The sequence below is a fragment of the Phoca vitulina genome, unplaced genomic scaffold (assembly GCF_004348235.1).
Source record: "Phoca vitulina isolate PV1807 unplaced genomic scaffold, GSC_HSeal_1.0 scaffold63, whole genome shotgun sequence".
Classification (NCBI taxonomy): Eukaryota; Metazoa; Chordata; class Mammalia; order Carnivora; family Phocidae; genus Phoca; species Phoca vitulina.
Window position 1 is genome coordinate 4,648,244 of NW_022589766.1, and position 22,196 is coordinate 4,670,439.

General features: G+C 51.1%; 2 protein-coding genes across 2 annotated transcripts in view; one reads left to right on the top strand and one right to left on the bottom strand.

Annotated features, from left to right (window-relative positions):
• Nucleotides 1–4,521, top strand: part of GAREM2 (GRB2 associated regulator of MAPK1 subtype 2) — a 14,176-nt gene extending 9,655 nt beyond the window's left edge. Inside the window, exons 4-6 of the mRNA XM_032391463.1 lie at nt 97–1,125; nt 2,037–2,206; nt 2,723–4,521. Coding sequence (XP_032247354.1) covers nt 97–1,125; nt 2,037–2,206; nt 2,723–3,737 — 2,214 coding nt within the window. The 3' untranslated portion in view covers nt 3,738–4,521. The remainder of the gene's footprint in view (nt 1–96; nt 1,126–2,036; nt 2,207–2,722) is intronic.
• Nucleotides 4,522–6,273: 1,752 nt separating this feature from the next.
• The window catches only part of HADHA (hydroxyacyl-CoA dehydrogenase trifunctional multienzyme complex subunit alpha), a 49,241-nt gene continuing 33,318 nt past the window's right edge, over nt 6,274–22,196 (bottom strand). The window contains exons 12-20 of the mRNA XM_032391464.1: nt 18,303–18,437; nt 15,256–15,427; nt 12,645–12,731; nt 9,774–9,914; nt 9,279–9,347; nt 8,319–8,514; nt 7,526–7,640; nt 6,832–6,977; nt 6,274–6,756 (exon numbers count right to left, since the gene is read on the bottom strand). Coding sequence (XP_032247355.1) covers nt 6,611–6,756; nt 6,832–6,977; nt 7,526–7,640; nt 8,319–8,514; nt 9,279–9,347; nt 9,774–9,914; nt 12,645–12,731; nt 15,256–15,427; nt 18,303–18,437 — 1,207 coding nt within the window. The 3' untranslated portion in view covers nt 6,274–6,610. The remainder of the gene's footprint in view (nt 6,757–6,831; nt 6,978–7,525; nt 7,641–8,318; nt 8,515–9,278; nt 9,348–9,773; nt 9,915–12,644; nt 12,732–15,255; nt 15,428–18,302; nt 18,438–22,196) is intronic.

Below are 22,196 nucleotides of genomic sequence, written 5' to 3' on the forward strand. Positions count from 1 at the left end.
CCCCCCCCCCCCCCCCCCCCCCCCCGCCGGGAGCCTCAAAGGGCGGCTTTCCCTGGGGCTCTGGCTAAGGCCTCGCCGTGTTCCTGGTCTCCGCAGGTGGTGTCGGGCGAATTCAGCGAGGACAGCGAGGTGTACAACTTCACGCTGCACGCGGGCGACGAGCTCACGCTCATGGGCCAGGCGGAGATCCTGTGCGCCAAGACCACCAAGGAGCGCTCGCGCTTCACCACGCTGCTGCGCAAGCTGGGCCGGGCCGGGGCGCTGGCCGGGGTGGGCGGCGGCGGCCCCGGGGGCGCGGGGGCCGCGAGCGGCGGCGGCGCCAGGCCCATCAAGGGCAAGATGCCCTGCCTCATCTGCATGAACCACCGCACCAACGAGAGCCTGAGCCTGCCCTTCCAGTGCCAGGGCCGCTTCAGCACGCGCAGCCCGCTGGAGCTGCAGATGCAGGAGGGCGAGCACACGGTGCGCGCCATCATCGAGCGCGTGCGGCTCCCGGTGAACGTGCTGGTGCCCAGCCGGCCGCCGCGCAACCCCTACGACCTGCACCCGGTGCGGGAGGGCCACTGCTACAAGCTGGTCAGCATCATCTCCAAGACCGTGGTGCTGGGGCTGGCGCTGCGCCGCGAGGGCCCGGCGCCGCTGCACTTCCTGCTGCTCACCGACACGCCGCGCTTCGCGCTGCCGCAGGGCCTGCTGGCCGGGGACCCGCGCGTGGAGCGCCTGGTGCGCGACAGCGCCTCCTACTGCCGCGAGCGCTTCGACCCCGACGAGTACTCCACGGCCGTGCGCGAGGCCCCCGCCGAGCTGGCCGACGAGTGCGCCAGCCCGCGCCGCGCGCGCCTCTGCCTGCCCGCGCCCCCGCGCGCCCCCGCCCGCGCCCCCGGCCCGCCCGGCGACGGCGACCAGGAGTACGTGAGCCCGGACTGGGCCGGCGCCCCCGAGCCCGCAGCGCCGCCCGCCGAGATCCCCTACGAGGAGCTGTGGACGCACCAGGCGGCCAACGGCCTCGCCGAGGGCCGGGCTCGGCCGCCGCCCGGGCCCGACCTCATCTCCTTCGCGGCCGCTGGGCCGCCCCGCCTGGAGCCCGAGGCCCCGCCGCCTCCTGTCCCCCCCAAGTCCGAGGCGGTGGGTGGCTGCGATGTAGGTGGGAAGGGTGGGAGGCAGGGAGCCGAGCTGGGGGCTCTCTCTCCTCCAGGGAGGGAGGTGGCCAGCCAGATGCCAGTTCTCCTGAGCCCCGGACTCCAGCCCCTGGAGTGTGTGACGGGGGGCGGGGGGGGGGGGGAGCCAGGGAGGAGGGGGCGGGAGAAGGGGAGAACAAGGGGAAAGACACAGGAGCGTATTTGTAGTAAGGGATACTAGAGACAGTGGTGCTAGGAGTTTTGGAGACAAAGATGCTAGTAGGTCTCCAGCTTGAGAGAATTTGGGATGAGCCCTGAAGGTCCCACAGAACAGGAGTCCTTTAAATTGTCCAGTGAAAAGAAGGTCCCATGATGGAATAAGTTTAGAAAAATGTAGTGGAAGATTCCCAGCTCACCCCCTCCTCACTTTGGAGCCATAGAACTTTGGTTTATTAAAGGCTCTGAGAAGTCCTGCACTAAGGAACCCTATTTATACCTAACACAGAATTTCCCAACCATACTTGTCCACAGAAATAGACTCTAGCTTTTAATATCCCAGGGAGTCCACTTCGAGTATTCGACCTATAAAGAAGGGAATCAGATGGCAGATACTTGTCCTTCCCTTTCTTCTCCCTGTCACACCACTTTCCTTTTCCTTGAGGAAAAGGTTGACTTTCTATTTGGATCTACTTCTGTATCCTCTTACCTTCATGATGGATTTCCAGGGCCGTGGGAGATGGTGTGTGTGGGCTCTCAGAGTGAAACAGGCTGGAGAGACTAGAAGGGGTGGGGTGGGTGAGTAGTTGGAGGTAAGGCCAAGTGTCAGACGCCCTCCTTGCCCAGCTGCTTGGGAAAGGGAAGGTAAGGAGTGTCCACTGCTTGGGGACAGGGCGTGGAGTCATGGCGCTCTGCTTGCAGGTGAAGGAGGAGTGCCGCCTGCTCAATGCCCCCCCTGTGCCTCCCCGGGGTGGCAGTGGCAGCGGCCGGCTCTCGGGCAGCCCCCCGGTGCCCCCACGCTTCCCCAAGCTGCAGCCCAGCCGCTCACCTAGCTCCAGCCTCCCCTACTACTCGTCTGGCCTCCAGGACGGGTGAGCCCCTGCCTGCTCTTGGTGCTGGGTCCTCCTGCGGGGGATTGAGGAGGGGAAGGGCGGGGAGAGGGGGGCCGGTGCTGAGGGAGAGGAAGAGTACAGGCCTGCCGTTCAGAGCGGGCAGGTTCTCGAGGGCGCCGGGGGCTGGGGCCCACTGCTTTGCTTTCCACCTTCCTGCTCCAGCTTGTTCCTAAGTGCTGATGATTGGATGGGAACACTGCTCAGGGTCCCCTCAGGCTGGGATCGGCCACAGGATGGACTGCTCCTTGCTCTATTAAAATTTTTATGTAATGCAGTTTAGTATAATTTTTCCTGGGGTGAGAGAGTCTGGAAGACAGACCAGGGCAGTCCCAGGGGGTCTCGGGCCTCAGGGGCTGGGGTGCGAGCGGGTGGTGCTGAGGTCCCAGTGGCCGTCTCTGGCCTGGCAGAGCGGTTTGCTGTGTCCTGCGTGTGAGCCTGTGGCGCTTCCCTCTTGCACTGGCTGACCCTTCCGTGTGTGTGTGTCTCTGCCCACAGGACAGGGTCTCGCAGTGGCAGTGGCTCTCCGTCACCGGACGCCTACTCCCTTTATTGCTACCCATGCACCTGGGGAGACTGCAAGGCGGGCGAGTCCTCCAGCCGCCCACCCCCGGGACCCCTGCCCTCGACCACGCAGCCCAGCCAGGCCGCCCGGGCCCTTGCAGAGCCCCTGAGCAGTCGAGCCACCTCCCTCTTGGGAGCGGACACCCCCGTCAAGGCCTACCACAGCTGCCCGCCTCTGTTCAAGCCCTCTCACCCCCAGAAACGCTTTGCGCCGTTCGGAGCTCTCAACCCCTTCTCGGGGCCTGCCTACCCCTCCGGCCCTTCAGCGGCCTCCTCTTCTGGGCCCACCACCAGCTCGGGTCCCCTGGCTACCTCCAGCCCTGCTTTTCCCCCAGGCCCAGGCTCACCAGGCCAGGCCTATTCAGCTGCTCCCACCTCGTGTCCCACCTCCTCCTCCTCCTCCTCTGAGTGGCAGGAACCAGCCCTGGAGCCCTTTGATCCCTTTGAGCTGGGCCAGGGCAGTTCTCCAGAGCCCGAGCTGCTCCGCTGTCAGGAGCCCAGAGCTGTGGGGGCACCCTGCCTCTCGCCACTTGGACCCCCCAAGGCCTTTGAACCCGAAGGTTTGGTGCTGCGGCAGGTCCCCACCCCGCTGTCACCAGTGGCCCTGCAGGGGCCCGAGGCAGGCGGAGGACGGCTCCTTCTCACCCAAGGGCGCTTGGAAGGGCCTCCTGCCAGTCCCCGGGAGGGGGCTGCAGGCTGGGGAGGCCGGGATGCCTCCTCCTGGCAGCCTCCTGCTGACCTGTCTGCGCTCTCCCTGGAAGAAGTCTCTCGAAGTCTGCGTTTCATCGGGCTCTCAGAGGATGTGGTGAGCTTCTTTGCCCGAGAACGCATTGATGGCAGCATCTTTGTGCAACTCAGTGAGGACATCCTGGCAGATGACTTCCACCTCACCAAGCTGCAGGTCAAGAAGATCATGCAGTTCATCAAAGGCTGGCGGCCCAAGATCTGAGGTTCCCAGCTTGTAGCCGCACAGCTGGAACGCTGGCGCGGGGGCCGCGGGGGTTAGCCCCGGGTCTGCTGGGGGGGCAGCGCGCCCGAGCAGGTCCTCCTGCCAGGAGAATCTGTGCCGAGACTGAGGCAGCCAGGCAGCCCCTCCGAGTGAATCCAGGGGAGACACACTTGGAAATGGGGACGTCTGGCCTTTGTGCCGAGTGAGTGGGGGGGGGCTGAAGGCACAGTGCGCACCTGGGCCTGGGGACACGTTGCTGTGATTCCCACGGTGGGGGAGGGGGTGTTTGTCATCCCCTGTCCTGATGCAGAGCTTCACAGATATCTGGCACTTCTCAAGCTTGTAGGTTCCGGTTAGAGACCAGGGAAGAAGATGGTCCGTAATTTAAGCACAAATTCCCCAAGTGCCCCCGCTCTCCTCCTGTGCTCTGTGGGCCTTTGGCCTTAGCTGCCCCAGAGTCCGGGGCCGTTCCTGTATGTCTGGGAGGCCCTTCCTTTCTGCTTCTATGAATTCGGGCCCTGGCCCCGAGCACGGGCGGCTCAAGGACGAGCCAGGTTGGCGGGTGAGGACTCCGGGGGAGCCCAGCTCTGCTGCTGCCCTGCTCGTCTAGTTAGGGAGGCAGATGTTCCCCTGCGGTCGCCAGTGCCCGGGCTTCTGCCTCCCGTCCTGCCGGGTGGGGTCCGGTCTGAGAAGATTCTCACTCGGTGGGAGAGCAGGTAGATTGCGGTCAGCTGCTCCTGGATCCTGGAGGCAGGTGGCCTTCACTCGCTCCCACTTCCGCCGTCTCCTGCCCCCTTCACTGGACTGGCAAACACATGCTGGCCGCCTCTGGTTTTCTGCCACCGGCACAGGTGGGCGGGTGGGAAAGAGAAAGCACTGTGGTTTGGGAAGACGGGCTTTCTCCCTGCTCCTGGAGCTCAGGCTTCCTGCGCGTGTTCATCGCCTCTCGTCAGGTCTCCGGGGCCTGGCTGGTGGGCATGGCGACCTGCTGGCACCTGGAGCAGGCTGGCCCGTGGCCAACCACCCATCCGCCCGGAGCCGCACCAGCTCCCCTCACGCCACTGGCGGCAGGCCCCAGACCGACCAGCCTTCTCTTCTGCCTTACCTAGCCTACCTAGATATTTATTTCCTCCGTTTTTCTCTTAAGCGTAGTGAAGCCATGCTGGTGCTCGAGCCCCGGGCAGACGCCTCCGGCTCCAGGGAGCGGGAGTCAGAAGTCGAGCACACACACTGTGATGCTAAAGCATTGGGTTTCCTTGCCGATCACTCTGTGAATCCTCAAGGACTCGTGAAATAAATGCTAGAGCACTGAACAGTAGTGGGGGTGCGACTCTGGGCATCGACGCTCTCTTCCTCTGGAGGGCGCCGGGGCCCGACAGGTACAAGGTGTAGGCCTCCGGGCAGGGGAGCACTTTGGAATGGGGTGTGCCTGTGGCCCACTCCTGGGTTCCCTTCTGAAAGCCCCTCCTCAGCCCCTACCCTACGAGAACCTTCCAGCTCCCACCACCGTTTCACCCTAATTCCTACCTTCTAGTGCTGCTGAGTGGACAGCTCCATGTCACCAGCCAGGGCCCACGTTTAAGTTCCTGCACTGACCAAATGCCTGCCTGAGGCCCTCCCAGAGCCCCCATTTAGAAGCCCGTTCCTGGCTCTGGTGAGATCTGTTCTCTACTTTCTACTGGTTATCTGAAAATCCCAATGCAGATGCCTTGGTTTTAGGGTCTGGCCTTGCAGCAACCGTGAGTAGTCCGGGGAGCCGGCGCGATGCGCTCTGCCCGTGGGGCCCCGCAGAGCTGGCGCCAGGGGTCTGTGAGGGGCCGGCAGCCGCAGCAGAGGCAGCAGCCGTGGGTCACAGCTCCGAGCTCAGAGCACAGCATGCCGGGACTTACGGTTCTGCACACGTGCAGTGTGGGCCCCTCTGCCGGACTGGGCAGGAGCCCCAAGGCTGTTCACACATACCGGGAGTTGCTGCTACCCGGACAGGAGCGGAGGGACTCTCCAGCCCCGAGGGCACTGGGAGGGCGGACAGGAGGCTCTTGCGCCATGGCGCTGGTGGGTTGGCTCGGCATTCCTTGAACGGCTCACTGCGGGGTCTCCGATGATCCATCCATCCTTCCACGCTCTGGGGCAGCCAAGACGAGCAGGATCTATTGACCAGGAAAATATTCTCTCCTCTGTTTCACTCCGATGTTAACATCCTGAGAACACGTGAGTCCCATCATGAAAAGAACTGGGTGCCACTGTGCTACAAGACATTAGTCTGGTGAAAGAAGTCTCTTAAAACCTGGCCTCCCAGCCTGTGGCACGTCCCCTGCTCTGGCCAGCCAGGCCTCTCCCCCACGGCAAGCAGAGGCCCGCCAGAGCGTGTCAACATGGCCGGATTTCGAAGGCTTTAGCGCATCAAGTCCCCCTTTATCATCATCACGGTCTCTCTCAAGGTGCTGCCTAGAACTCTCCTGACACATTCACAGCCCCAAAGCCCAAGGCTTTATTCTGGCTCCTTGAAGGGAGGGGTTTAAAGCAGGAGGGCAAAGGCAGAAGAAAAAGGAGCAGGCAGGCAGAGAGGCTGTTAGAGTTTGGTTTTTATTGTTATCACACAGGTGGCCAGGTGCAGAACTGCCCGGGCGGAGCAGGCGGCAAGTCGGCTCTGGAGACGCCGGCACTCGGGGTGTCGGGACTTACGGGTTCCTCCTAACGTGAGGTGCAAACTCATTCCCAGCCACACTTCACCCGGAGGGAGAGACTGTCCTAACTGAAGGCACTTTGGTCAGGGCGCACACCCAGTGCCAGAGTTTGTTTCCCTTCCGGGTCCTCTGATGCGTCTAGATGCCAGTCTGCCGGGGAACCAGCGCCGCTGGCCGGGCGGGGGCCGCTCACTGGCAGAACTTCCTGTCGGGGCTGTTAGCGTGGTCGATGAGCAGCTGGCACGGGGTGAACTGTTTTCCGTAGGCGGCCTCGTACTTCCTGAGCCGGTCCACTACCTTCTGAGCGCCGTGCAGATCCACGAAGCGGAAGGGCCCTGGAAGGATGAACAGGAGACGACAAAATGAGCTCTGGGATAAAACAAGCTACCTTCCCAACTTGCAAGACCAACCTCCAAGACATGGGGGAAAGCCGAGCCCGAAGACGGCTCCGATGTCTCCCTCTGCGGGTGTGGCCAAGATCCCTTCCTGCAGGCACAGGACGGCCTCGTTCACGAATCTGGTCAGCAGCCGGAACTGGATGTCTTCGTCGGAGGAGCTGCCAACAGGGACACACATTCGGGCAGCGGAAGTGTCACAGGGGCGGGAGGCAGGTGCGGGGAGGGATGAAGGCTGGCGCGGCCGGTGCTCCGAGGGCCAGCCCGCACAGAACTCGCAGTGGTGCAGAGAAGGGGCCACCGGGAGGCCAGCCTTGCTCCTCGAAAGACGGCTCAGAGCTTCCTGCCCTAACCAACCAGAGCGGCACCCACTCTGCAGGGCTGGGCAGACTAGACGGAATCGCTTGCCACCATGAGCTGTCAGTTACGAATGATAAAGAGGGGCTGGGGGTGGGGGTGAAGGGGCCTAGGAGGACAGTTTCTCTAGGTGCTCTCCAGACCTTCAGAGGGAAGGCTGGAGCAGGGGTCTTTCCAAGGCTCAGCTACAGTCCTTCCCCTGATGCCTGGCAGAACACGAGATGGCATGTGGAAGGGCGAAAGTATTCTGGTCAGGTAAGGGGATTATCATAGGGAAGATGGAAGAGGGCTGAGCAGCTCTGGGCTGAAGAGAAACAGCTTTCCACACTATTAGCTACTAAAGTTAACTCACACGTCAGACTTTGGGGGCACCTTCAGACTTGCCAAAATACCGTCCATGTCAGAATTCACATTCTTATTCTTTACACCCTCCTGGTAGATATAAAAGCCCTTCCCAGATTTGCGACCTAAAAGAAGCCAGAAAAGGGAGAATTACCAAATCTCAGAGACTGGGCCTGCGAATTCTCTTCTCTGCTAATCTGCTGTAAAGCTCCAGCCTCTCAACTGTGTTCCTGAACGTGTCTGTCTAGCTAACCCTAGAAATTTAGTGTGTATTTGTCCGCAGAGTTGGCAAAGAAGGAAAAATGATCTTGTGTTTCTTGGGGCTTGAAAATCTGTGTATGTGGATGGGAAAGGCCATCTGGGTGAGCTTTAATGTCCAGATATGCAACACCAGGACCTAGTTTATGCCCTGGTCCTGGGGCTGATTCTGCTTCTCCTTCGCCAAGAGAGAAAGCCACCTCTGGTGGGCCTCAACCATGTTCCCTGTGTTTAGAGGCTTACTTTCTCCACATAGGTGGCCAGGCAGCATGGTCACGTCTGGGTGCCGAGTCTGCTCCTGCAGGATCACAGGTGTGCTAGAGGCCTTGGGCCATAGGAAAACGCCTGGCTTGCATACCCTGGGCAATGGCAGAGCCTCAGGCCAGGGTTCTGCCTAACAGGTTGTCATGAAATCATTAAAAAAATTCCCCATGATAGTGGGCTCTATGTTTAGGAAGAACTCTCCCACATGGGCCTTCTGTAACTGTGTGTCTCAGGAAACTTTGTTTTTGTGGGGTTGGTTATGTTTGTCTGAGGCTACTCACCCAGGAAGCCCCTGGACACCATCTGCTTCAGCAGTTCTAGGCTTCCACCTCCAAACCGCTCCCCAAAGGCTTTGCCCAGATCTTCCGCGACGTGTTTTGCTACATCCACACCCACTTCATCCACCAGTGTGGCAGCACCCACAGGAAAGCCAAAGTTTGTGGTAAGGGAATCCAGCTTCTTAGGCTCAACTCCTTCCTGAACGGGAGGTAAGCAGGGATCTTAGGGGAGGAAGGCATTCCAGGCCCTCCCACAAGGGCTCTCCATGCTGGCCCTCTGAAACAGGGCCGGTCCACCACTCACTCCTCTCCTGGGTGCCACCAGCCCAGGCCCAGGACTGGGGCTGTCCCACTCAGGGAAAGCAAAGGAGGTTTGGGAGCCCCCAGGGGGAAAGTCTGAGCCTTCCCTAATCCACAGGTTTAGGACTGAACAACTTCATTTAGAGATGAACACATTTATTTCCTCCTTGTTTGCAATTCTGAATCTCAGTAGTAATGAGATTCCACGGCAGACGGGGCGAAGTTTCCCCCAACAGAGAAGAGACCGCCTCACATAGCAGTGTGGCGGAGCCCCCCGAGCCTGGGTCTGAGGTGGCACCCGAGGGGTGTGTGCAGAAGCTGCTCCAGCACCAACCAGCCCAAGTGGGCCTGTCTGTTCCGGATAGCTCCTGCCTCAAAGCGGGGAGGCAGAAGGTGTGCAGAAGGGCACATCAGGAGGCGTCTGGTCCTAGTGGGGCAGGGAGGGGGGTAAGGGAGCAGAGCTAAAGTTCTGCCCATTGTAGGGCAGCAAAGCCCATGATTTCCCACCACGGTGTGGAAGGATTGGGCACAAAAGAGCCTTCTTGGAGAAGAACCTGGACTTAAGTGTATTAGAGGGAAGCCTGTTCCTTATCTTGACTACCAATCTGGAGGACTGGTTTAAGGAGTGGAAGATGCCTCCAACATTCCAAGAGCAGTACCGACCTGGAGGATCCTAAGGACTTCAGACATCATGGGTGCGAGACACCTGGTGGTGTAGAAGCCAGGTCCATCCTGCCAAGGGAGAGAATGTGAGCTCACTGGCCCCTCCGCTGTAGGTACGACATGAGGCTGAAAGCAGGCTCTCTTCCCCACGTGTCATTCCAAAATTCAAGGCGATTTATATTCGCAAACAGAATCGTTAAAATTATATCGCGGGGGAAGCCAGAGCCAAGGCAGCACGGCTTGAACCAAACGGCACAGCACAGGGTTTCACAGTCTGGAATGGCTGGGAGAACGTGCCCCGTCCCGGACACGCCCCTCTCAGACCCTGACTCAGCGGCACGGTCCACACCACTGTCCACACTGCACACAACTAAGGGGAAATCCTATCAAAAGGTGACCTATTTGCCCCCAGAATAGTTATAAACAAGCCTGAAGGTATAAGGAATCTTAACAGAACTTTGCCCCCGTCTGCCGCTCTGTCACACAGCTCCTTACCTTAACCACAATGATGACCTTCCCCTGCTTGAGCCCAACGGCTACCGCCGAAGCGGTTGTGTCCTTAGACGTTTTCTCGGTTGTGATGATCTCCAGCAGCTGCATCTTGTCCACAGGAGAGAAGTAGTGCATGCCAATCACCTGGCAAGGGGAGTACAAAGCCAACAGATCTAAGAACGTGGAGGAGGAACTGGATAGCACTCATTTTTTGCTAGGAAAGCAAGGGAGATCCGTCTGAGTGGTTTGGCTCTGTGGTTCTTTGAAAAAAGTTCAGTATGTTTCAGAGGGCTCACTGGAATCTTCTTCTTCCATCTGCTTCTAGGGAAACAGATCCTACCAACAATTAGTGCCAAAATCACAGCTACTGGCCAAATTAGATTTATCAGGGAAGAATGAATGAAGGTCCCACTCGTATTAGTGATACTGATGGTTCAGAGGGTCCACTTTTTTTGAGGTGGGGGAGGCAGAAGCAGGCAGAAGAATCCATCAGTATGCTCAACTGTCAGAGATGTACCTGGATTTTACACAGATGGGTCTCACTACCAGGATACTGGGTTTAAATAAGATTTATCAACATTCAGGGACAACTGGCTCAGTTGGTTGAACATCCAACTCCTGATTTCGGCTCAGGTCATGGTCTTGGGGTCATGAGATCAAGCCCTGTGTCGGGGTCTGCGCTCAACGGGGAGTCTGAGATTCCCTCTCTCCCTCTGCTCCTCTCCCCCACCCCTGCACTCTCTTTCAAATAAATAAATCTTAAAAAAAAAAAAACAACATTCAAATGCACCCGAAGATTCATTAAACCAATGATTCTTGAAGTGAAGTAATTGGACCAGCAACATTAGCATCGCCTGGGAAATTTAGAACTAAAATTCTCAGGCCCACCCCAGACCCAGATCTACTGAATGAAAGACTAGGGGCAGGGCCCAGATCTGTGTTTAAGAAGCCTTCCAGGTAATTCTGATACATGCTGAAGTTCAAGACCTCCTCCTTAAGCTAACAATTAGACAGTCTCCCAAACTGCATTGCTGTGGGAGAGAATAATTTAATCATAAAACTTAAGAGTTTTGCTCCCCCTACCCTCGCTTTAGCTGTAAGATATAACTAATGATATCTACCATTTATTGACTGCTGGCTATCCACTGTTAATACCTTTGCCATTTATTCCTTACATTTAATCCATCACTCTGTGAACTAGTCAGTCTTATCTAGATGAAGAAAAAAGTCATCAGGAAGTTAAAATTGGTAGCTCAGGGTCAGTTAGTGAAAGGCAGTGGGATTCCATCACAGCTGGCCTGTCTCCAAAGCCTGCCTACTCTCCATTATGTAATGCACAGGTCACTTAAATGTTCCATAAACTTACCAATCCAAAAGTTGCTTCTAAACCCTAAACCGTTCCTTATGTCTAAACTATTTAAAAAGACAGGACCTGATTCAGACTCAGTACTTCTGAGCAAAAGGAATTAGCCTTTATGACATATAACTTATACACAATAAAATGCACAGAACTTAAAGTGTTCATTTCAATGAGTTTTGACAATTGTATATACACTCATGTGATCACTACCCCAAGCAAATTTATTTACATCACTCAAGAAAGCTGTGCCAAAGGTGACCAACTTGTCCTGGATAAACAGATGGCTGGTCACCGTCCCTGTGCCCCTGTGACCTTAATTTTATATAACATAGGGGAAGCAGGGGACAGAAGCTATCCAAGATACTTGGAGGCCAGGACTGCAAAACATGATGCTTTTTCCACTCCACTGGGAAAATGAGAAGTTAGCATCAAAGATTCTCCTTCACTGACTTAAATGCTGCCGAGGTGCTGAGTGATGTGACATGGCCAGACTGTCAACCTGCCTTTATAGTGTTTTTTGTCTTCCCTCAGTGTCACACTTCTCCCTGTGACCTTTTCCTGCCATCCCAGGCCCTGTATCGCTTCCAATCTGCGGTGTGCTAGGAAACAAGCTGACCTTGCATTCACAAGCTATTAGAATAGGAATAAACAGACTTTTGTGTTTTCAATACAAGGACTCTGTCTTAACAATTTCAGCTGCTTAAAGGTCTCTTATATTTCCTTCCTACTTTTGGCTGGCTCTGGTTAGCTGAGGCTAATTGCTATCCTCCAGAGAGGTGAGGTATTTTATTTCTCCTTGAGTGATTTCACTTTCCCTGGGTTACCCTGGTAGACAGCAGAAGCCCAAAGATATATTTCCAGGCATCATTCCCAATACTCACTGAAAGTGCTTCTACTCTTTCACATCCTGGGTAGAAGGTCTAAGTGAACCCATAGGTGGACACACCTCACCACCCCTCCTGATCTTCTATTCCTGGACATGGAATTGGAAGCAAAACTGTCTTAGATTGTCACCAGTGTGTGCTCTGTAACTGAAGTGATATTTTGGAGTACCCCTCTTATTTTAAGGGCCTATCTTTATTTTTTAAAATTAAAAATGTTTTTAAAGATTTTAGTTTTTGAAAGTAATCTCTATACCCAACATGGCGCTCAAATTCACAACCCCGAGATCAAGAGTCACATGCTCTACCAATTGGGCCAGCCAGGTGCCCTTTGGGCCTACCTTTAAATACCTAATTTTAATAAAGGTAGGTTTTATAGTCTGAACCTAAAAAATAAGAGCTGTTAGGGATGCAAATCACCTATAAAAGTATATTTTGGTTGTACTTCACTTATCCCAGCATCTCACAATGGTCATGGTATTATTAGCTTTTCTGTGCCCAGTTTTGGGGAAGATATCACCGCCCCCGCCTCCACCTCACAATCCACACCAGGCCCTTCTCATGCTCTAAGCCTTCCTCAGGGAGCCCACGGCAGGAAAACATTTCAGGGTCTTCCCGCTGTTCAGAATTTACCTTCTCGGGTCTTTTGCTGACAGCAGCAATTTCACTGATTGGGAGAGCAGATGTGTTACTGGCAAAGACACAGTGATCCGGAATCAGCTGCAGGGGAAAAGCATTGAAGAATGTGTCATGGAGGCCTGGGAGATGACTGGAGTCCAAAGCAGAGCTAAGCCATGAAACCTGGGCCCGGCCCCACTTCCCCCGCCAACCGCTCAGACAGTAGATACTATTCGGCCGACATTTCCAACCTCCCAGGGCTCCTGTGATGGGGAGTGTGTTGGCCTTGTTCTTTTTCCCATTCAGCCTTCTAGTTCTGGCTCAGTGTCCTAACCTGGAGACTGCATCTCAATGATAGGTAAATAAGACACCTCAGATAAATACTGAAAAGATAACCTTGAGTCAAATCTCATTCATTTCAAGATCTAGCACGCGTACCAATCCCTCTTCTTGTTTGGATCTGCCCTCGAATCCGAAAGCTGACCACCCCCCCCCCCCACCCTTTACCTTGATAAGAACAAGCCACAGCATGCATGCTTAGCTCATTTTATACAGGGTGCTATTAGAAAACCGTGCGCCGCTGTAATTAATCTACGGCACACAAATCCTATTAACTGTTATCTTTATCATCCTGGAGAACAGTCTCTAATGTAGACTGTCTCAGCATTCTGTTCATGATCCTGAGTTATTCATGTTTTTATTCAGCTGCGTGCATGAAAAACATGGAAGGCACACCTGTCCAATTTGTGCACCCTGGGACAGGCAAAATCCTAACATGGGAGCTGGGAATCAAGGTTCAAGATACATGCAACACGCTGAAAAGGTGAGTATAAATAAACATCAATTATAATGGGGACAAAAGTAAAATACCACATTAAGATTTTTTTAAAAAGAAAAACGGGGGGGCGTCTGGGTGGCTCAGTCATTAAGCATCTGCCTTCGGCTCAGGTCACGGTCCCAGGGTCCTGGGATTGAGCCCCACATCCGGCTCCCCGCTCGGCGGGAAGCCTGCTTCCCCCTCTCCCACTCCCCCCTGCTTGTGTTCCCTCTAGAGCCCTCTGTGTCTCTCTGTCAAATAAACAAATAAAATCTTAAAAAAAAAAAAAAAAAAAGATAAACGGGAAAAAGCTAGAGAGGCACCTGTTGAACAAAACCTGGCTCGGCAGTTAAGCTTGTGTAAGGCCCCCAGGATTTTAGTTAATCAGAAGTGTGAGTTGAAAGCAGAGCACGACTGCAAGAAAGTGAAGAGTCTCAAGTGGCACGTCTGAGGGGCACGGCGTCTCACGCTGGTGGGGACATTCTCTATGAAGAGCAGGCCAACGTCTCCAAAGACACCTGGCACCAATTCCTCCCCTTCTGATTCACGTGGGGCTCTCCTCCCATCCAGAGGTAGACTCTATTTCCGCCCTCCTGAACCTCATGACTTGCTTTTACCAATGGAAAACAGGAGTGACACTCTGAGCTCCAGGCCAGCCCTTAAGGAGCCCTGTTTTTTTTTTTGCCCTCTTGGAAGCCAGAGGTCAACGCTGTAGAGTTTGCTCTGAGTCTGCACTTCTCTTGATCTGATCCCTCTTTCTTTCCCTTGATCACCAGTTTCCCAACTGCTAAAGCTAACACACCCTTCTCCATGCCGGTAGTCCCAAACCCAGATTTTCCAAAAGCAAAGACCATCACCTAGTCAGATGGTTGATGCTCTTCTCTCCATGCTGCCCGTGTCTGTTTTTGCGGCTCCTCAAGGACCTGCCTGCCGCTGGCTCAGCAGTGCCCTCAAAGCCCTGGGAACACCACCTACCACTCTGCGCCGAAATGCCACTCAGCACAGATGGAATACAAATCCACGCAGCTCTTCTGAACCTTCCCCCTCAGCTGAATCTACATGACCCTTTGTCAAAAGGAAAGACTTTCCAATGCATGGATTCCAAAGCGGAACTGGCCCAGAGTTGCTTGTCTTTAGGTTCTCAGCCCTCTGTAGGCTGAGTGTGTGGTAGAGCGGGGACCCTCACACGGAGGCCACTACTCAGGACACCTGGAGAGCTGCTGAGCCAGTGCCATCTCGTGTACACAATCTACTAGCCCACATTCTGTTTAACTGTAGGTGCTGCTCCAGGCCCCGGTTCCATCTTGTAGCCTAGTGACTACTGTCATTTGTTCTCCTCTGGGCTCCTCCTTTATACCACCCACGACAGGTACTTGCTTTGTTCATGGCATGTAGAGTGCTCAGGATCAAGACCAAAGCAGCATTTCCACAAAGTAAGCATCTGAAACCTGCCTGGAGAGAGAATTTCTCCCCTACTTCCTGTGCTGGCGAGACCTGAAGAAGTTTAATTATGGCTTGTAGCTAACCCAAAATGCTAAGACAGCTGGCTAGACTCCATGAGGTTATTATATGTCTGGGTGACTGAACTCCCACAGAATGCTAATGAACCCTGTGTTACTTGATTTTCTTACCTCAGGACTCAGATTTGACCTTTGTAACCTACATGCCGTACATGGGTTCACATAAAAACTCCTCAGTATGGACATGAGTAACCCTATAAAAAGAACCATGAGTTTCCTTTTTTAAAACCTATTTCTGTGTCCTCCACTGACTAGGCTACGATTCAAGTACAACAGGCCTCTTACTTACCGCTTCTACTTCCTTTAGCACTCTGTGCTTAAGACTAAGGTCCTCAAAAACAGCTTCAATCACCATGTCAGCCTTTTCAAAACCCTGGTAATCGAGCTGCCCAGTCAAGTTGCTGAAAATGGAGTCCCTTTCAAATGATGTTAGAGCTTTCTTCTTCACTTTATCATTCAACCTAGAAAAAACACAGTCCTAGTCAGAAGGAAAGAATAGGAAACGTAACATTTATTGAGCATCCATGGGCCAGACACTTTTTTTTTTTTTTTTACCAACTCTGTGAGGCAGTTCTATTACTCCCATTTTGAGAGAGAAGAGTTGCTCAAATAGGCCAGAGGGACTCATGGTCAAATGGCTAGGTACTAGGCCAAAGGCAGGTTGGCCCCCAAGTCCACATTCTTTCTCCTGTAAGAAGCCTCTAAATGTAAAACTTACATAAACTCTAACACTCATAAAACATTTACATTTGCCAAGGAGAGTAAACACAAATACTGGAATGGCAAAACAAAGAAGCAGCTATGGTACCTCTCTACCTATAATGGAGGAAACACCCAACATGTGTCCTAGACCACATGGACTTATACCTGATTACACATCATTTTGTTATTCTGCAACTGTAATCTTCTGGAAAAGAGAGACCAAGCATTATTTCTTATATTCTTAATCTACTTCCCAGTCAGCACATAGTAAGTACCATATTATATTGATTACACAAAATATTAACTGAAGGTCTCTTCCTTCCCATAGGGAGATAAAAAGGATTCCTGCCATTCATTTAACTGATTACTTTTCACTGCCAAGAAAAACAGGCTCTCTTAGGTTATAATCTGACCACACTTGCAGAATAACTGACCTAGAATTTTCCTCTGAAAGAACAGAGCTAAATCCCATTTACTAATTTCCTTAACCCAAAGAAAAATTAAAGCCACAAGGTAAGTTTATTTTATGCTTTCGTATCAAGACTAGAAATTCTCATGTTTGTGGGTTTTGATGGTTTCCATCTCACTGCCATATTGTTATGGAACACTGAAAACAGCACGACTTCGTGGAAAACGAGGATGTGAGGAAATGCGCCATAATTACACACTGAAGGTGGGGCTGGGATCAAAACTCTCGAACCTTCTCTTTCTTGGCTGGTGTTACTGTAGAGAAGCGGAAACAGCTTTGGTTCCATAATGTCTGAGGCTTTACAGACTGGGTCTCCATCTTACCTCTGAATTAATACAAGGTGAGTATGACTCTCCCTCTGCCCACCTGCCCCTTCCCTCCTCCACGCTGCCTGTTTTGCAGAGGGGGAGAAACTGAGCAGCCGCTTGGCCAGACTAGAAATTGGTTTCAGCTCAGTTCTGTGCTCCAGTGTAATGGACAAGCTGGCTGCACGTACACTGTCCTACATATGACTTTCAGTTGAATGAGCTTTTATTTTTTTTTTAGATTTATTTATTTGAGAGAGAGAGAGAGACAGAACACAAGCAGGGAGGAGGGGGCAGAGGGAGAAGAAGGAGACCCCCCACTGAGCAGGGAGCCCGATGCGGGACTTGATCCCAGAGCCCTGGGATCATGACCCAAGCTGAAGGCAGAGGCTTAACCAACTGAGCCACCCAGGTGCCCCTTGAATGAGCCTTTTTTTTTTTTTTTTTTAAGATTTTATTATTTGACAGAGAGAGAGGTCTGCAGAAAAGAGGTCAAACATGCTGAAGCTACATAACCCATCTAAGAAACAACAACAAAAAAGCTCATTGAAGGGACTCCTGGGTGGCTCAGTCGTTAAGCGTCTGCCTTCGGCTCAGGTCATGATCCCAGGGTCCTGGGATCGAGCCCCGCATCGGGCTCCCTGCTCAGGGGGGAGTCTGCTTCTCCCTCTCCCCCTACTTGTGTTCCTGCTCTCGCTGTCTCTCTGTCTTTCTCTGTCAAATAAATAAATAAAATCTTTAAAAAAAAAAAAAGAAAGAAAAAAAAGAAACATCAGGCCCTGGTGAGTGCCCCTCACCATACTGCTTACTTGTGACATACATGTTTCCTGTCCTCTCTTGGTAACAGTTCATTAGGCATTAGAGCAACAAATAACATTCTGAACTCTGACGAGCATCTTGTTTGCTAACTGCTGACATGGTTGTCAGAAACCAAGAGATCTGAACCCATGCTTTTAAGACTTTGTTTGCTTGTCCATTACACTGGAGCACAGAACTGGGCTGAAACCAATTTCTAGTCTGGCCAAACGGCTGCTCAGTTTCTCCCCCTCTGCAAAACAGGCAGCGTGGAGGAGGGAAGGGGTAGGTGGGCAGAGGGAGAGTAATATTCACCTTGTATTAATTCAGAGGTAAGATGGAGACACAGTCGGGGCGCGTGGGTGGCTCAGTTGGTTAAGCGACTGCCTTCGGCTCAGGTCATGATCCTGGAGTCCCGGGATCGAGTCCCGCATAGGGCTCCCTGCTCGGCAGGGAGTCTGCTTCTCCCTCTAACCCTCCCCCTCTCATGCTCTCTCTCTCTCATTCTCTCTAATAAATAAATAAAATCTTAAAAAAAAAAAAAAGATGGAGACCCAGTTTGTAAAGCCTCAGACATTATGGAACCAAAGCTGTTTCCGCTTCTCTACAGTAACGCCAGCCAAGAAAGAGAAGGTTCGAGAGTTTTGATCCCAGCCCCACCTTTAGTGTGTAATTATGGCACATTTCCTCACATCCTCGTTTTCTACGAAGTCGTGCTGTTTTCAGTGTTCCATAATAATATGGCAGTGAGATGGAAACCATCAAAATCCACAAACATGAGAATTTCTAGTCTTGATACCAAAGCATAAAATAAGTGGCATTTAAAAATATCTGATGGTTTTCTCTTCTGCAGTCAGACATTACAGATTCCAATGATGTTAATGGTTTATAATATGTGCAATAAAATGAAGGCAAAGAATTGGTGTTTCTAAAAATCAAAGGAAAGAGCTTAACTACGGAGCATCCAGTACTCACCATTAACACCAGTACTCACTCAGGAAAAAGGAACGTGTAATGGCAAAAAACAAACAGCATTCTGCTCACAGAGGCAGAGAGCTGGCTTACCCTTTGAACACCTGTTGCTGTCCTCGGCCCAGCCCGGCTAGTGTAGCATCTTTAAGTATGGTCTTCAGGCCCTTATCCACAGACACCTGGGCAATGCCGGCTCCCATCAGCCCTGCACCAAGAATGGCTAGGTGCCTAGAAGGAAAGCATGAATGACTTTTGGTAGACTAATCATTTCAGTAGAAGGGGGAGATCGCCTAAGTTATTCAATAAACCAATGAAAGTGGGCACAACAATAAGGTATTTTAAATAATTTTTATCTATAAAAATCTGTATTTATAAATAGATTTTATCTATAAAAACCTATTTAAAGATTTTATCTATAAGTAAGGTATTTTAAATAATTTTTAATCTATAAAAAATTTAAATAATTTTTATTTTTAAAAATTGATTTTCAAATTTATTTATTTAATTTTTTAAGAGAGAGCATGTGAGCACTCAAACAGTATGGGGGTGGGAGAATCTCAAGCAGGCTCCATGCCTAGCTCAGAGCCCAACACCCGGCTGGATCCCAGGACCCTGAGGTCATAACTGAGCCGAGACCAAGAGTTTGATGCTTAACTGACTGAGCCACCCATACGCCCCCTTTTAATTAATTAATTTAGAGAGAGAGTGAACAGGGCAGAGGGAGAGAGAGTTTCAAAGTTAAATACAAAAATCCATTAGGTCTAAAAGAACTGGCCTACACAATAAGACAGAATTATATTAATCTTCAATCATGCCTCGAGATCACTGAAAACAAAACAACCTGGTTTATGTTGAAGTCAACATGAGTATTTCTGGTTTCCAAACAAAAGCCAATTTGCAGTGACATGCCCAAAGACTAATCTCTCTTATCTGTTAGTGATTTTACCATTTTCCTATAAGCTTTCATTTCTCCTGAATTTGTGCCATTATTATTCCTTACTTGGATTAGATCAAAATTCTCCTGGATGGTTTCTTTGCTTCCAGACCTTACCACCCCTTCCCCACAAATACCTTCATACATGCACATTCCTGCCTTTTCCACCCCCAACTTCTCTTGAACTTGTCAGGACCATCTGGCTTACCCCACAGTACTCTGGAATGGCTTCATGTACATTATTTTTGTCTCCTCAGTTAAATTCTAAGTATTTTGTGGGCCAAAGATCATGTCTGTCTGATTATTCTTTTTAGTTTTGCATAGTTCTGGAGCAATATGCCATACTCCCATAGTAAATAACTAAAAAAATTTTTCCAGAATATCTTCCTTCATAAAAGAAGCCTAAGTTTACAGCACTACGTAGACCTTAAATTAGACTTAATACAAGGATAAAGTTTCATTCCTAACAATTCTGATTATAATGTTCAAAAATCATGTTTATGACCTGAAAAGGAAACCTAATTTCAAGTCCTAGAAGTATCTTTCAAATGTAGCTTTGTAGTAACACATGCATTTATATGGTTAGTGGGTTTTTTTTTTTTTAAGATTTATTTATTGTGGCGCCTGGGTGGCTCAGTCGGTTTAGCAGCTGCCTTCAGCTCAGATCATGATCTCCAGGTCCTGGGACTGAGCCCTGCATTGGGCTCTCTGCTCAGCAGGGGGTCTGCCTCTCTCGCTTCCCCTCTGCCGCTCCCCACCACTCGTTTTCTCACTCTCTCTCAAATAAATAAAATCTTAAAAAAAAAAAAAAAAGTGAAACCAGAGAAGGAATTCAAATGATTATCCGAGGGGAAAGAGCCTAGAGACAGAAGTGGAGAAAGCAGAGGCATCACTGACAGTGGGGAAAGCAGGAAAAAGGATACCCTTTCTTCAATTCTTCAAGGTTCTTTTTCTTTCTTTCTTTATTTAAACAATCTGTACACCCAACATGGGGCTCAAGCTCACGACCCTGAGATCAAGAGTCGCATGCTCTTCGGGACGGAGCCAGCCAGGCACCCCAATTCTTCAAGGTTCTTTAGTAAATCTTCCATCCAACCTGTCCTGCCTTGGGTACCTTATAATTAATTCCTCATCTCCTTTTTCCTCAATTTATTTCCCAAGTGAGGCCAACTCCTACATTACCCTGTTTTCCTGTCCATTTAGTTCTGAGTTTCTGAATTTCTGATTCAAGGTGATTCTTTCTTATCTGCAAAGGCTTATTTAAGGATATTTCATTTAAGTTTAGAAGTGTTCCGTTACAGTTTTCTTCTATTGTGGCTGTTTTGGGGAGGGAAGAATTTTCTTTCTTTTTTTTTTTTTTTAAAGATTTTATTTATTTATTTGACAGAGAAAGAGAGAGAGACAGTGAGAGAGGGAACACAAGCAGGGGGAGTGGGAGAGGGAGAAGTAGGCTTCCTGCTGAGCAGGAAGCCCAATGCGGGGCTCGATCCCAGGACCCTGGGACCATGACCTGAGCCGAAGGCAGAGAGTTAACGACTGAGCCACTCAGGCGCCCCAGGGGAGAATTTTCTTAAACTTAAGTATTCTGATTCTCATTTTCTTATTTCTTCTTATATGAGACTCATGTGGATGTTGCCTGTCTTCTTTATGTATTTGGTATAACAACACCGTCCCCAAATGGCATTATATGCTAGCTGCATATGATAGGAAGAAGTATATGCAGACAGGAGTAGGAGTCTGGAGTGGCTCATTAGGTTTTGTAATTTAAGAGGACTCTCTTCAGCTGCAAAGTGCAGTCTCTTTAATTGATGGCATTTTTTGGTAGGTGGAGGGATGGGGGTAAAGGAGTAGGGTGGGAAGGAGGTAGAAGTTGGTGTGTGTTTTACAGTTTTGTAATTTTGCAGGACTCAATATTTTTCTCTCTTGCTTCCTTTTCTTTCCTGTTATTATAAAGTTTGCCTCTTACAGAATTAGAAGTTAGCAGCGTATCTGCCTTCTATTTATGCCATGCGTGGGGAATGGGTGGCTTTGTTGTCCTTGCTCATGTCTGATTTTTGTAGAATGTATGCAGAGATGCTGACTTAGATGGCCATCTTATTCTACTACAGCGTGGAAGAGATTAACCTCACCCACCGAATGCAAGATACTGTCCACACTGGGCGGAGCAAGCACCACGGATGGGTACTGATCGCCCCTTACCACCATGTGTGCTGGAGAAGCGGTGACAGTCATAGTTCATAGTCTATTTGGAAATCAGCCCTCTGGGCTAGCATCGTATCTGTCTCACCCAAATTTCTTACCTGTTTTACTTCTATTTTGGGTTGTAATCTCATTAAAGGTGAAGGGGATGGAGAAGGTAGTAACCTTAGCTGCTCTGAAAGCCCTCACAGTAATTCAGATAGAGCACTGTGTCTCAACCTTGGCATTACTGACATTTTGGATTTGATTACTGTAATTCTTAGGCCTGTCCCATGTACTGTAGGATGTTTAGCAGCATCCCTAACCTCTGCTCACTAGATGCCAGAAGAACCTGTGACAACCAAAAATGTTTCCAGACATTATCAAATGATCCCGGGGGGCTGGGGGGGGGGGCGGGGGGAGACAAGGCCCAGGCTGAGAACCACTGAGCTAGAAGGTGAATTTAGGGGCATTATGAAACTTAAAATGCTGACAGCTTTTGGGCAACATAGCATTGAAAGGCTTGTTGAAAAGAACAGACAGGCAAGTGGAATCTCAAGTGTTCAGGCTGTAAGCTAGAAGGACAAGCCTTCAACAGTCAGAATAAGACTATTTTTTTAAAAAGGAAGGAGTGTGAGTTCCCAGAGATGGTATCTTAAGTCATAGGGAGACACAAGATCATTAAACAGTGCATAGTATGTGTGTTCGGTTTGGGAATAGGGGACGTAAGCCAGATTTCTAGGGGACATCAATAGCAAGACAAGAAAGCTTCTGTAGGAGCCATTAGAGAGGTCTGGAGAAAACAGTACAGGCAGAACTTTGAAAGCCAAAACGTTCTTAGTAGAAAAAGGGATCTAATGTGCTTAGGGCAGAAG